We start from the raw sequence: 16,387 nt of genomic DNA, 5'->3' as shown, positions 1-16,387 counted from the left end.
CACAACACCATAGCAAGCATCCACCATCCCCGTCCACAACACCTTAGCAAGCATCCACCTTCCCCATCCACAACACCTTAGCAAGCATCCACCTTCCCCATCCACAACGCCTTAGCAAGCATCCACCATCCCCATCCACAACGCCTTAGCAAGCATCCATCATCCCCGTCCACAACGCCTTAGCAAAACCGAAACCTACTTGAAGGTAACAGTGCTTACTGTTGCCCCTAGTGGCCGGCTTCCACATCATCTCCCGACGTCCATCCATTTGCACGTGAATATTGACTTGTTTCATGGGTGACCTGGCTGGTAAAGGAGCGGTGAATATACTGTATCTGGTGCAATATGGCTGCAGAATCTTCTGGACCTCAGCCTTGTGTTTAACACTCTGGAGAACCAATAAATTATACTAATAAATCATACCAATAAATTATATCAAATAAATGATACCAACAAATGATACCAATAAGTTATATTGATAAATGATACCAATCAATGATAGCAATAAATGATACCAATCAATGATAGCAATAAATGATACCAATAAATTATATCAATAAATTATACCAATAAATGATACTAATAAATCATACCAATAAATTATATCAAATAAATGATACCAATAAATGATACCAATCAATGATAGCAATAAATGATACCAATACATGATATCAATAAATAATACCAATAAATAATATCAATAAATTATACCAATAAATTATATCAGTAAATTATACCAATAAATGATACCAATACATGATAACAATAAATGATACCAATAAATGATATCAATAAATGATACCAATACATGATACCAATAAATGATACCAATAAATGATATCAATAAATTATACCAATAAATGATACCAATACATGATATCAATACATAATACCAATAAATGATATCAATAAATTATACCAATAAATTATATCAGTAAATTATACCAATAAATGATACCAATACATGATACCAATAAATGATACCAATAAATGATATCAATAAATGATACCAATAAATGATACCAATAAATGATATCAATAAATGATACCAATAAATGATACCAATAAATGATACCAATAAATGATACTAATAAATGATTTAAGGCAAAGCAAAAACAAGCAGTAATGCAACCGGGGAAATCCTGCTTTTAGACGATTCCACTAAGGACCTTGAGGGCCGCAGCACTGCTATTGTCCATCCTTCCCCTCTAATCAGGGACTGGACGATTCCACTATAGACCTTGAGGGCCGCAGCACTGCTATTGTCCATCCTTCCCCTCTAATCAGGGACTGGACGATTCCACTATGGACCTTGAGGGCCGCAGCACTGCTATTGTCCATCCTTCCCCTCTAATCAGGGACTGATTCAGACCTGGAACACCAGGTGAGTTGTGAGCAAATCAGGGACATTAATCAATCATTTAACGACCAGGGACATAGAAAACCAGCAGGACTGCAGCCCACAATGACTGGAGATGTGCTCGTTTGTTGTAAAGACTTCACTTATACTACCAGGATAAATAGAGTATTGTGGTCAGAGTTTAGTTACCCCCAACAACTGATCCAGCATTATGTATTTTGTCATCCCCTAATGGTTAAGGTTAGGATAGGGAACACACCCCACTGTGAGACTTGTGTGTCACACACAATTACTTCCCCCTTGTTTTTGACGAGTCACTGACACTCCATTACTGTGAACACGGAGAGAGGGACCTCAGGCAGTTGTAAATGTGTGTGTGTGTGTGTGTGTGCATGTGTGTGTTAGTGTGTTTGTGTGAAGTCGGTACCGCCGATGTGCTAACTTCTGTTTGTAGCGTCAGAACTGTTTGGGCTACAAACTAATGTGACCCCACTGTGGAAAGGGGAGATTCTCACGAACACGACTGTGTTCTCCGTTTTTCTCTATGACCCCAAAAGTGTCACAGGTCTCATCTAAAGTTAACCGGTACCTTTTTTTAAAAATGAATGGAAGTTTGAATGTAGTGTTGTACCTACCCAAAAAACGGTTTAAATACGTGTAACAAAAATATATATATATATATTTCCTGAACTTTCTTAGATCTCCTAGATTTAGGGCAAACACTTCAAAACCTTGTTTCTTATGATTTATTTTTGGTCTGTCCTTTTTGCCATTTATCAATATGTTATTCCATGTTTGTACAGGCTTTAGTAGCAAAGGCCAAATTAAATAATTTATCAAATCATTTTTGTATATATTTGATTATACCAAAAGCGGTCCTAAAATTTAAAATCAAATAGCCAAATGATCCACAGTATGACCATCTTAAAACAATTTCAGATGTTAACTTAGAACCCCCCCCCCCCCCCCCCCCCAACAGCTTAGACATGTCAGAATGAACGACCAGGGACATAGAAAACCAGCAGGACTGCAGCCCACAATGACTGGAGATGTGCTTGTTTGTTGTAAAGACTTCACTTACACTACCAGGATAAATAGAGTATTGTGGTCAGAGTTTAGTTACCCCCAACAACTGATCCAGCATTATGTATTTTGTCATCCCCTAATGGTTAAGGTTAGGATAGGGAACACACCCCACTGTGAGACTTGTGTGTCACACACAATTACTTCCCCCTTGTTTTTGACGAGTCACTGACACTCCATTACTGTGAACACGGAGAGAGGGACCTCAGGCAGTTGTAAATGTGTGTGTGTGTGTGTGTGTGTGTGTGTGTGTGTGTGTGTGTGTGTGTGTGTGTGTGTGTGTGTGTGTGTGTGTGTGTTGACAGTACATTTCATTTCAGAAGGCTTCTAGTTCCTCCTATGAGGCCAGCATGTATGTGTCAGAACCTAGGAGCTGTAACATAAAATAAACTAGGCAGACATGCAGAGAGGATGTGAGAGCTTTAGCTATCAACCTCTACACTGACACAAAAAGACTGAGAAAGATGGACAGTGAAAGAGACAAAGTACTACGCTATGTTACATGTAACACTTTGCTTACCCCTCCCTCCCTCCCTGCCTCCCTCCCTCCTCTATGTCATTAGGAAGGAAGCTCTGTATTTTTAACCTCCATAAAGTTTTTATGGCCTCAACCATTACATGGAGGTCACATTGACATGCTAACAAACACACACTCACACACACACACGCACGTACGTATGCACGCACGCACGCACGCACGCACGCACGCACACACACACACACACACACACACACACACGTGCTTCTACATCCTCATTGCTTGCTGTTTGGGGTTTTAGGCTGGGTTTCTGTACAGCACTTTGTGACATCGACTGATGTAAAAAGGGCTTTATAAATACATTTGATTGATTGAATTTGATTGACATAGACACACACACAGAGGCACACACACAGAAACACATACACACACACATGACATACTCTACAGTACACACTGCACACACAGTAGAAATGAACACACAAGCAATCCAACATGCAGAACACACCGTGCTGAACATACAGTATGACACACACATACACACACACAGTGGTACACTGCACACACGAACACGCGGACACACATACAGTCACACACACAGCCGTGATGTGAGCGGTGATAAAGGGAATTGTTGTGTATCTATTTCCTATCGGCCTCATTCTTATTGAGCTCTTCCGGGGATAAAACACTGGTCATCAATGACCTATTAGGAAGCTTGGCTTCCGGGATCACGCCCCTGCCTTGTCCAACAGGAGGTGTTGTTGGAGGAGAAGTGTATATCTCCCTGTTCCAGCCAATTGAGAAAGGAGCGGTGCCTTGTTTCCTACAAGACCAATGACCAGTAGGCTTGGGCGGTATCCAGATTGTTATACCCTCATACCGACATACCGATCCCGGGATATTGAGTAATACCACCTCTGAACAGAAGGGTGCTATTTTCAAACCCCAAAGGTTAGCAATGCTAACAAATATATGTAAAATACCATAGAGAATGCTAACTAAATGCGTATTGCGAACGTTTTAAACAGTCTCTGACCTAAACTATTTGCAGGACAGACATCCCAACTCATAAAGTTATACAAGTAACTCAAAAATGCTACTCACAGTTTGCTGTACGCACAAAACAAATATTAGACAGCAAGGCTCTTGACCCAGGAGGGGATTCTCTGCTGTTACCAAGTGCAGCTTGATTTTGGAAGAAGCTAACCACTTAGGTAGACAGCTACCTAGCTAATAAAAGACCAAACCAAATGCTCAACTGCAGAGCATTTTAGACAGTTAACTTGATAGTTATAAGACATCTAGCAGGCAAACATTTAGTTGTGAACTCTATACTGGAACTAGATCATATGACGAGTGTTGCACAACAGTGAGTGATTCACAAAGCTCTGGTCTCTCGTTGTGGTGTGCTTGTAAACAAACACTATGTGACTGGAGAAATACCATTAAGCTTCATTATGAAAAATGATGTGACAGGTGAAATGAAGAACGCAATCTCTTAATGTATTGCACTAGTTGACTGCAGGTATTTACTTAAAAAGTAGATATGAATATTGAAATGTATTGAAAAAAACAAATAAATAGTTTAAACAGTATTGAAAAACCATCCCGTGGCTATTTCCAAATACCCCAGGATGCAGGTATATACAGGTATACAGCCCAAGCCTAATGACCAGCCTTATCAATATCAGGATATACAGAGAGATATGGAGACAGAGATCTACACTGGAATACACAGGCCTTCAACCAGGCCTAGGAAACTGTTAGTAAACAGTAGCAACAGTATGGTCTACACAGCCTGACTCCTTTAGCTTCTAGGGACTCTTCTGATTGCTGGTTTTCACAGAACAAACCAAGCCAGTCACAACCTATCAGCTGTAGAGAGAGAGAGGACCGATAGAGAGTAAAAAGGGGAAAGAAAGAAAGAAAGAGAGAAATAAAAACAGAGTTTAACCTTTCCCTCCACCCTAATCAGCACAGTTGAACCAGCAGGGCCCCATGCTCCACTGCCTCATGCCCAGCCAGCGGAGCATGCACCTGGGCTGCTCCGAGTAGAGCATGCCCTCAACCCTGGAACTCACCCTGCAGCTAAGGCTGACTGAGCACGGCTGTGTGTTTGTGTGTCTCATTGTGGAGAATGTACATGTGCAGCGGACTTTTGTAAGTGCACGTTTGCGTGTGTGTGTGCGTACATGCGTGCAAGTGTGTGTGCTTGCATACGTGTGTGTGTACAGTATGTGTGTATGCAAGTGTGTGTGTGTATACAAGGGTGTGTGTATTCACATAGGCGTGCCTGTGTGTGTGTTGATCCTTGACCTTGGTCCTAGCTCTTTAACTGTCTGTGTACAAGGGGCCTCAGTGCTCAGCTGGCTAATGTGCTGATCTGGACCAAGAAATGCATTATGGGACAAAGCTCCAACAGCAATTAACACACCAGCAGGAGGCCACAGCACTGTAGAGATATGTGTGTATGTGTTAACCTTTGAGTTGTTTCTGTTTTAACCCTGTAACCAAGCGTAATTAACCCTGTAACCAAGCCTAATTAACCCTGTAACCAAGCCTAACCCTGTAACCAAGCCTAACCCTGTAACCAAGCGTAATTAACCCTTTAACCAAGCCTAATTAACCCTGTAACCAAGCCTAATTAACCCTGTAACCAAGCCTAACCCTGTAACCAAGCCTAATTAACCCTGTAACCAAGCGTAATTAACCCTGTAACTAAGCCTAACCCTGTAACCAAGCATAATTTAACCCTTTAACCAAGCCTAACCCTGTAACCAAGCCTAATTAACCCTTTAACTAAGCCTAATTAACCCTGTAACCAAGCCTAACCCTGTAACCAAGCCTAACCCTGTAACCAAGCGTAATTAACCCTTTAACCAAGCCTAATTAACCCTGTAACCAAGCGTAATTAACCCTGTAACCAAGCCTAACCCTGTAACCAAGCATAATTAACCCTGTAACCAAGCCTAATTAACCCTGTAACCAAGTGTAATTAACCCTGTAACCAACCGTAATTAACCCTGTAACCAAGCCTAATTAACCCTGTAACAAAGCCTAATTAACCCTGTAACCAAGCATAATTAACCCTGTAAACAAGTGTAATTAACCCTGTAACCATGCGTAATTAACCCTGTAACCAAGCCTAATTAACCCTTTAACCAAGCGTAATTAACCCTGTAACCAAGCGTAATTAACCCTGTAACCAAACATAATTAACCCTGTAACCACGCCTAATTAACCCTGTAACCAAGCCTAATTAACCCTGTAGCCAAACATAATTAACCCTGTAACCACGCCTAATTAACCCTGTAACCAAGCGTAATTAACCCTGTAACCAAGCGTAATTAACCCTTTAACCCAGCGTAATTAATCCTTTTACCAAGCATAATTAACCCTGTAACCAAGCCTAATTAACCCTGTAACATGCGTAATTAACCCTTTAACCATGCCCAATTAACCCTGTAACCAAGCGTAATTAACCCTGTATCCAAGCCTAATGAACCCTGTAACCAAGCATAATTAACCCTGTAACCAAGCCTAATTAACCCTGTAAACAAGCATAATTAACCCTGTAACCAAGCATAATTAACCCTGTAACCAAGCCTAATTAACCCTGTAAACAAGCATAATTAACCCTGTAACCAAGCTTAATTAACCCTGTAAACAAGCATAATTAACCCAGTAATCAAGCATAATTAACCCTGTAACCAAGCCTAATTAACCCTGTAACCCTGCGTAATTAACCCTTTAACCAAGCCCAATTAACCCTGTAACCAAGCGTAATTAACCCTGTAACCAAGCCTAATTAACCCTGTAACCAAGCATAATTAACCCTGTAACCAAGCCTAATTAACCCTGTAACCATGCGTAATTAACCCTTTAACCAAGCCTAATTAACCCTGTAACCACGCCTAATTAACCCTTTAACCAAGCCTAATTAACCCTGTAACCAAGCCTAATTAACCCTGTAACCAAGTGTAATTAACCCTGTAAACAAGCATAATTAACCCTGTAACCAAGCCTAATTAACCCTGTAACCACGCCTAATTAACCCTTTAACCAAGCCTAATTAACCCTGTAACCAAGCCTAATTAACCCTGTAACCACGCCTAATTAACCCTTTAACCAAGCCTAATTAACCCTGTAACCAAGCCTAATTAACCCTGTAACCAAGCGTAATTAACCCTGTAACCAAGCCTAATTAACCCTGTAACCAAGCCTAATTAACCCTGTAACCAAGCCTAATTAACCCTGTAACCAAGCCTAATTAACTCTGTAAGCAAGCCTAATTAACCCTGTAACCAAGCCTAATTAACCCTGTAACCAAGCGTAATTAACCCTTTAACCAAGCCTAATTAACCCTGTAACCAAGCCTAATTAACCCTGTAACCAAGTGTAATTAACCCTGTAAACAAGCATAATTAACCGTGTAACCAATCCTAATTAACCCTGTAACCAAGTGTAATTAACCCTGTAAACAAGCCTAATTAACCCTGTAACCAAGCCTAATTAACCCTGTAACCAAGCCTAATTAACCCTGTAACCAAGCCTAATTAACCCTGTAACCAAGCCTAATTAACCCTGTAACCACGCCTAATTAACCCTTTAACCAAGTGTAATAAACCCTGTAACCAACCGTAATTAACCCTGTAACCACGCCTAATTAACCCTTTAACCAAGCCTAATTAACCCTGTAAACAAGCCTAATTAACCCTGTAACCACGCCTAATTAACCCTTTAACCAAGCCTAATTAACCCTGTAACCAAGCCTAATTAACCCTGTAACCAAGCCTAATTAACCCTGTAACCAAGCCTAATTAACCCTGTAACCAAGTGTAATTAACCCTGTAACTAAGTGTAATTAATGCAGCAAAAATAGATGTTCATCCATAATATGTTGAATTTCGAAGGGAAGATATAAGATGTTGTTGGTGTGTGTACGTGAGAGAGAGAGAATCTCCTACAACCAACATACAACACTATTGCAAAAAAGTAGAACGGAGAAAAGTGAAAAAGAAGAACTGCGGTGCAGAACAAAGAAGTAATATCCTAAACAAGTACACCCCTGCATCCCTCACTCCATCATACCTGTACACCCCTGCATCCCTCACTCCATCATACCTGTACACCCCTGCATCCCTCACTCCATCATACCTGTACACCCTGATCCCTCACTCCATCATACCTGTACACCCTGCATCCCTCACTCCATCATACCTGTACACCCTGATCCCTCACTCCATCATACCTGTACACCCTGCATCCCTCACTCCATCATACCTGTACACCCTGCATCCCTCACTCCATCATACCTGTACACCCTGCATCCCTCACTCCATCATACCTGTACACCCTGCATCCCTCACTCCATCATACCTGTACACCCTGATCCCTCACTCCATCATACCTGTACACCCCTGCATCCCTCACTCCATCATACCTGTGACAGTGAGCTCGGTGGTCCTGCGCACCACAAAGCCACCGAAGGTGACCTCACAGGTGTAGTTGCCGATGTCGTCTTCCTTGACCTCTCTGATGGACAGTGTCTCTCTCCTCTGGAGGATGGAGGCCCGCCACTGCTTTGGACGACACTCCTGGGTGTCACACACACACACACACACACACACACACACACACACACACACACACACACACACACACACACACACACACACACACACACAATATAACATGGAGTTAAAGTGCAATTGACACCAACACATGCAATCATCATACCATAGAAAACAGTGTTGGATTGTGATCTCATGAACACCAACAACAACAGGGGAGATTCTGTTGAGATGGCCGATACATGATGCCTTTGTCAACGTTTCTTTGGATAGTGGCGTCTATGACAGTAAAGGTCATCAGGGAACAGGAGACAAAGCAGACGCCGTATTTTATTCAGACAGTAGTGAAGACTGTGAAGTGAGCAGTGGAATCATAGTGTATCACTGCCAGAGAGAGAGAAGCCATATGGGACGATGATTTAGTAACCTGAGGTATTTAACTTATTGGATGTTTATTACACTGAATAATCCAGATTCAGTATTCTCTGAATGGTTCGGACACACAATGTCATTTAAAAAGTATCCACTGGCAAAATAATGTGAGTGTGTGTTTTTCTCTGTGTGTGTGTATGTGTGTGTGTGTGTGTTTGTGTGTGTGTGTGTGTGTGTGTATGTTTTTCTGTGTGTGTATGTATGTGTGTGTGTTTTTCTGTGTGTGTATGTATGTATTATGTGTGTGTGTGTGCCTCTGTCTCTTTGTGTGTGTGTGTGTGAGTGTGTGTGTGTGTTTCTATGTGTGTGTGTGTGTGTGTGTGTGAATGTATGTGTGTGTGTGTGTGTGCCTCTGTCTCTTTGTGTGTGTGTGTGTGTGAGTGTGTGTGTGTGTGTTTCTATGTGTGTGTGTAGAGGTGTGTGTGTGTGTGTGTGTGTGTGTGTGTGTGTGTGTGTGCCTCTGTCTCTCTGTGTGTGTGTGTGTGTGTAGGAAGACTGTATGTCTCTTCTCTCCAGGTACTCTCCTCCATCTCTGGCAGGGATAACCCTGGCTCAATAGATTCTATTCCACCGTTGCTCGCGGCAACCTGGGATCCAATCAGCTGGGCTGCGTAGCAGTCCAAATAACTACAGGTTCCAGTCCTCCAAGTCATTAACCAAGCCTCCATTGAATTCTGGGTAAACCTGGAGGTCGAGCCTGACCGGCTAATCTACCGCTGATATTCCTTTGATTAGTTTGGCCTGGGTTCTGTGATCCGCAGGCCATGCCTTACCTCAACAGGGGAGAACTCAGGTGAGTAAAGGTAACTCGAGAGTCAGATAATAGATATTTTAGGCTAAGAGCATTTAGAGGGCACACCCAAACACTCCATTCCGCTCTCCTACTTTTCCGTAGGGCAAAGATGAATACCACGAGTTCACTGCTCATCAGTGTGTGTGAAAAATGAATCCCATGTTACTGAAAGCCCTCTGTTCTCCTTTCTGTTCCTCTCTCTGTTACTCTCTCTGTTCATCTCTCTGTCCCCCTGTCTGTTCGTCTCTCTATTCCCCAGTATGTTCCTCTCTTTGTTCCCCTGTCTGTTCCCCTGTCTGTTCCTCTTTCTGTTCCCCTGTTTGTTCCTCTCTCTGTTCCTCTCTCTGCCCTCTCCCTGTTCCCCTGTCTGTTCATCTCTCTGTTCCTCTGTATATTCCTCTCTCTGTTCCTGTCTGTTCCTCTCTCTGTTCTTCTCTCTGTTCCTCTCGCTGTTCCTTTCTCTGTTCATCTCTCTGTTCCTCTCTCTGTTCATCTCCCTGTTCCTCTCTCTGTTCCCCTGTCTGTTCCTCTCTCTGTTCCCCTGTCTGTTCATCTCTCTGTTCCTCTCTCTGTTCATCTCTCTGTTCCTCTCTCTGTTCATCTCTCTGTTCCTCTCTCTGTTCATCTCTCTGTTCCTCTCTCTATTCCCCTGTCTGTTCCTCTCTCTGTTCATCTCTCTGTTCCTCTCTCTGTTCCCCTGTCTGTTCCCCTGTCTGTTCATCTCTCTGTTCCTCTCTCTGTTCCCCTGTCTGTTCCCCTGTCTGTTCATCTCTCTGTTCCTCTCTCTGTTCATCTCTCTGTTCCTCTTTCAGTTCCCCTGTCTGTTCCTCTCTCTGTTCCTCTCTCTGTTCCTCTCTCTGTTCCTCTCTCTGTTAATCTCTCTGTTCCTCTCTCAGTTCCCCTGTCTGTTCCTCTCTCTGTTCCTCTCTCTGTTCCTCTCTCTGTTCATCTCTCTGTTCCTCTTTCTGTTCCCCTGTCTGTTCCTCTCTCTGTATTCATGTACTGAGTGTTTCTCCTTAATGACCTCTACACTGGTACTGGTGCCCTGCAGACTGGCCTGGTACCGGTGCCCTGCAGACTGGCCTGGTACCGGTGTCCTGCAGACTGGCTTGGTGCTGGTGCCTTGCAGACTGGCCTGGTACAGGTGTCTTGCAGACTGGCCTGGTACTGGTGTCTTGCAGACTGGCCTGGTACAGGTGTCTTGCAGACTGGCCTGGTACAGGTGTCTTGCAGACTGGCCTGGTACTGGTGTCTTGCAGACTGGCCTGGTACAGGTGCCCTGCAGACTGGCCTGGAACTGGTGCCCTGCAGACTGGTGTAATTCTCCCATTATGACCATATGACCCATGCATAACCTGACCCAGTCAAAACTTGCTACAGGCAGGCCTTTTAAATACTGTACAAACAACTGTGGAAGGAATCTGAAAACAAAGCAATAAGCCACCAAGGTAAATCCGACACGCACGTGCGCACGCACACACACACACACACACACACACACACACACACACACACACACACACACACACACACACACACACACACACACACACACACACACACACACACACACACACACGTCTCTCACCTTGAACCAGGTGATATGGGGGTCTTTCCCAGGTTCTGTGTAGTCCTCTATGTCTGGACAGGTGATGTCTTTGCTCTTGCTGAGTTCCGCCTTCTCCATGTGTCTCATCACAGAGTTGTAGCACAGGTCTGTGTCGTTCTCAGCCACATAAAGAGACATGGAAACCTTCATACAGTAGCTTGAATTCCTGAAACACAGATAAAATGAACAGGTCACTGACAGGATTCACAGTACAGTACAGCTTTCACACTTGGTCCTTTTCAGCCAAGTTTTGTAGTGGTTTGCTACATTTTTTGTGCAGTGTGAACACTCAAAAGGAACTCAGACCCCACAAAAGAGCCCCCGAAGCAAACCGAACAGAGACCATCTCGAGAGGTGGTCTGATTTTAGTTGGCTTAAATTCGGCTGTCTGGATCCTTTTTTTAGGACAATGTGAATGCAAAGCTCCCCAGGTTCGCTTGTCATTTTTCCCGCACCACACATCAAATCCAATTTTTATTTGTCACACGTGCCAACTAACGGTTAAATGCTTACTTACCAGCCCTTAACCAACAATGCAAGAAACAGACAAATAAACGAAAGTAAAATAAAAAGTAACACAATTAAATATAAATAATGAGGCTATATACAGGGGATACAGGTTAGTCGAAGTCATTTGTACATGGGGGTAAAGTGATAATAAACAGCGAGTAACAGCGGAGTAAAATCAAAGGGGGGGGGTCAATGTAAATAGTCCAGGTGGACATTTGATTAATTGTTCAGCAGTCTTATGGCTTGGGGGTAGAAGCTGTTAAGGAGTATTTTGGACTCTGGTACCGAATGCCGTGCAGTAGCAGATAGAACAGTCTTTGACTTGGGTGACTGGAGTCTTTGACAATTTTTTGGGCTTTCCTCTGACACCGCCTAGTATATAGGTCCTGGATGGCACGAAGCTTGGCCCCGTTGATGTATTGGGCTGTACGCACTACCCTCTGTAACGCCTCACAGTTGGATGCCTCACAGTTGCCATACCAGGTGGTGATGTAACAGGTCAGGATGCTGTTGATGGTGCAGCTGTAGAACATTTTGAGGATCTGGGGACCAATGCCAAATATTTTCAGTATCCTGAGTGGAAAATGAGTTGTCGTGCCCTCTTCATGACTGTCTTGGTGTTTGGACCATGATGCAGTAGTTTGTTGGTGATGTGGACACAAAGGAACTTGAAACTCTCGACCCGGTCCACTACAGCTCCGTCGATGTGAATGGGGGCCAGTTCAACCCTCTTTTTCCTGTAGTCCACGGTAATCTCCTTTATCTTGCTCATGTTGAGGGAGTGGTTGTTGTGCCTGGCACGACACTGCCAGGTCTCTGACCTCCTCCGTATAGGCTGTCTCATCGTTGTCGGTGATCACGCCTACAGCACTGTTGGGTCGTCAGCAAACGTAATGATTTTGTTGGAGTCGTGCTTGGCCACGCAGTCGTGGGTGAACAAGGAGTACAGGAGGGGACAAAGCATGCACCCCTGAGGGGCCCCTGTGTTGAGGATCAGTGTGGCAGATATGTTGTCCAAGAAGTCCAAGAAGTCCAAGATTCAGTTGCAGAGGGAGGTGTTTAGTCCCAGGGTCCTTAGCATAGTGATGAGCTTTGAGGGCACCATGGTGTTGAACAATGAGCTGTAGTCAATGAATAGCATTCTCACATAGGTGTTCCTTTTGTCCAGGTGGGAAAGTGCAGTGTGGAGTGCGATTGAGATTGTGCCATTTGTGGATCTGGAGGGGCGGTATGCAAATTGGAGTGGGTCTAGGGTTTCCGGGATGATGGTGTTGATGTGAGCCATGACCAGTCTTTCATAGAACTTCGTAGCTACTGAAATGAGTGCTACGGGGCGGTAGTCATTTAGGAAGGTTACCTTAGTGTTCTTGGGCACAGGGACTATGGTGGTCTGCTTGAAACATGTAGTTATTAGACTCGGTCAGGGAGAAGTTGAAAATGTCAGTGAAGACACTTGTAAGTTGGTCCGCGCATGCTCTGAGTACACGTCCTGGTAATCCGTCTGGCCCCGTGGTCTTATGAATGTTGACCTGTTTAAAGGTCTTTCTCACATCGGCTATGGAGAGCGTGATCACACAGTCGTCTGGAACAGCTGGTGCTCTCATACATGCTTCAGCATGCAAGTCCCTTGCCTCGAAGCGAGCACAAAAGGCATTTAGCCCACTAGACTACTGCAACACTGTTTCTCCTGCAATAAATAGCCCTTACAGAGCCTGGAAGTGTGTTGGGTCATTGTCCTGTTGAAAAACAAATGATAGTTCCACTAAGCACAAGCCAGATGGCATGGCGTATCGCTGCAAAATGCTGTGGTAGCCATGCTGGTTAAGAGTGCCTTGAATTCTAAATAAATCACTGACAGTGTCACCACACCATCACACCTCCTCCTCCATGCTTCACTGTGGGAACCACACATGCGGAGATCATCCGTTCACCTACTCTGCGTCTCACAAAGACATGGCGGTTGGAACCAAAAATCTAAACTTTGGACTCATAAGACCAAAGGACATATTTCCACCAGTCTAATGTGCATTGCTCATGTTTCTTGGCCCAAGCAAGTCTCTTCTTCTTATTGGTGACCCTTAGTATTGGGTTCTTTGCAGCAATTCGACCATGAATGCCTGATTCACACAGTCTCCTCTCAACAGTTGATGTTGAGATGTGTCTGCTACTTGAACTCTGTGAAGCATTTATTTGGGCAGCAATCTGAGATGCTGTTAAAACCTCTAGCATCTAGACGTTCCGCTAGCGGAACGCCTCGCCAAATATCCAATGGAAGAACGTGGCGCGAAATACAAATACCTCAAAAATGCAATAATTTCAATTTGTCAACCATACGACTATTTTACACCATTTGAAAGATAAGACTCTCGTTAATCCAACCACATTGTCCGATTTCAAAAAGGCTTTACAGCGAAAGCAAAACATTAGACTATGTTAGGGGAGTACACAGCCAAAAATAATCACACAGCCATTTTCAAAGCATATATGTCACAAAAACCCAAAACACAGCTAAATGCAGCACTAACCTTTGATGATCTTCATCAAATGACACTCCTAGGACATTATGTTATATAATACATGCATGTTTTGTCCAAAGCATATATGTCACAAAAACCCAAAACACAGCTAAATGCAGCACTAACCTTTGATGATCTTCATCAGATGACACTCCTAGGACATTATGTTATATAATACATGCATGTTTTGTCCAATCAAGTTCATATTTATATCAAAAAACTGCTTTTTACATTAGCATGTGATGTTCAGAACTAGCATTCCCACCCAAAACTTCCGGTGAATTTGCTAAATTACTCATCATAAACGTTGACAAAATACATAACAATTATTTTAAGAATTATAGATTCTTTGTGGACAAAGGGATTGGATATGCGCGGTCATGAGAGCACGCTGTTCCTTCTTTTTCCTCCTTGAATGAATACGCTATTGTCCTGTTTGAATATTATCGCATTTCTTCCTTAAAAATACCATAAAGATTGATTTTAAACAGCGTTTGACATGCTTCTAAGTACGGTAATGGAACATTTTGACTTTTTGTGTCTCGAATTGCGCCCGCGCGTTAGCCTTTGGATAGTGACCTCAACGCACGAACAAAACGGAGGTATTTGGACATAAAAATGGATTATTTCGAGAAAAAAAACATTTCTTGTGAAGTAGCAGTCCTGGGAGTGCATTCTGCTGAAGATCAGCAAAGGTAATACAATATTTCTAATATTAATTCTGAGTTTAGGTGACCCCGAAGTTGGCGGGTGTCTGAATAGCTCACCGTGATGGCGAGCTATGTACTCAGAATATTGAAAAATGTGCTTTCTCTGTAAAGCTATTTTAAAATCTGACACAGCGGTTGCATAAAGGAGTAGTCTATCTATAATTCTTAAAATAATTGTTAAGTATTTTGTCAACGTTTATGATGAGTATTTTTGTAAATTCAGCGGAAGTTTTTGATGGGAAATACATTATCTGAACATCAAGCGCCAATGTAAAATGCTGTTTTTGGATATAAATATGAACTTTATCGAACAAAACATACATGTATTGTGTAACATAATGTCCTAGGAGTGTCTTCTGATGGAGATCGTCAAAGGTTAGTGCATAATTTAGCTGTGTTTTCGGTTTCTGTGACATATACCCTTGCTTGGAAAATGGCTATGTGTAACGGTCGTTGTAGTAAGTGGACCAAAGCGCAGCGGGTTGAGTGCTCATTATATATTTATTTGAGAACACTTAAGAAAACAAAACAAGAAAACGTACAAACGAACAGGATTACAGGCTAAACACAGCTATGCAATCACAACTTCCCACAAAACCCAAACAAAACACATCTCTCTATATAGGACCTTCAATCAGAGGCAACGAGTAACAGCTGCCTCCAATTGAAGGCCAAATCAATAAACTAAACATAGAACTAAAAAGACTAGACTAGAACATAGAAATATACTAACATAGAACATAGCCCAAAAACCCCGGAAAACACTAACCAAACACCCCTCTACATAAACACACACCCTGAACCACATAAAACAAATACCCCCCTGCCACGTCCTGACCAAACTACAATAACAAATAACCCCTTTACTGGTCAGAACGTGACACTGTGTGATTATTTGTGTCTATGTACTCTCCTAACATAATCTAATGTTTTGCTTTCGCTGTAAAGCCTTTTTGAAATCGGACAATGTGGTTAGATTAACAAGAGTCTTATCTTTAAAATGGTGTAAAATAGTTGATTGTTTGAGAAAATTGAATTGTGGTATTTTAGTTGTTTTTGTATTTCGCGCCATGCGATCCCATTGGCTGTTGGCTAGGAGTCCCGCTGGCGGAACGGGGTTCCGCTAGCGGAACGCCTAGATGTAAGAATGAACTCTAATGAACTTATCCGCTGCAGCAGAGGTAACTCGGTCTTCATGAGAGCCAGTTTCATCATAGCGCTTGATTGTTTTTGCAACTGCACTTGAAGAGTTCTTGAAATGTTCCTGGATTGACTGACCTTCATGTCTTAAAGCAATGATGGACGGGCGTTTCTCTTTGCTTA

At 42.9% G+C, this 16,387-nt stretch overlaps 1 protein-coding gene across 4 annotated transcripts in view; it reads right to left on the bottom strand.

The window, feature by feature from the left end:
• LOC115161238 (interleukin-1 receptor accessory protein-like 1-B) overlaps positions 1 to 16,387 on the bottom strand; it is a 351,323-nt gene that overhangs the window by 227,214 nt on the left and 107,722 nt on the right. For all 4 annotated transcript variants that reach the window (XM_029712042.1, XM_029712044.1, XM_029712043.1 and 1 more), the window contains exons 3-4: positions 11,308 to 11,494; positions 8,365 to 8,518 (exon numbers count right to left, since the gene is read on the bottom strand). In XM_029712042.1, coding sequence (XP_029567902.1) covers positions 8,365 to 8,518; positions 11,308 to 11,494 — 341 coding nt within the window. The remainder of the gene's footprint in view (positions 1 to 8,364; positions 8,519 to 11,307; positions 11,495 to 16,387) is intronic.

The sequence above is a fragment of the Salmo trutta genome, chromosome 24, assembly GCF_901001165.1.
Source record: "Salmo trutta chromosome 24, fSalTru1.1, whole genome shotgun sequence".
Lineage (NCBI taxonomy): Eukaryota > Metazoa > Chordata > Actinopteri > Salmoniformes > Salmonidae > Salmo > Salmo trutta.
Note: the sequence above shows the minus strand (reverse complement) of the source record. Positions and strands in the feature narration are given on the sequence as shown.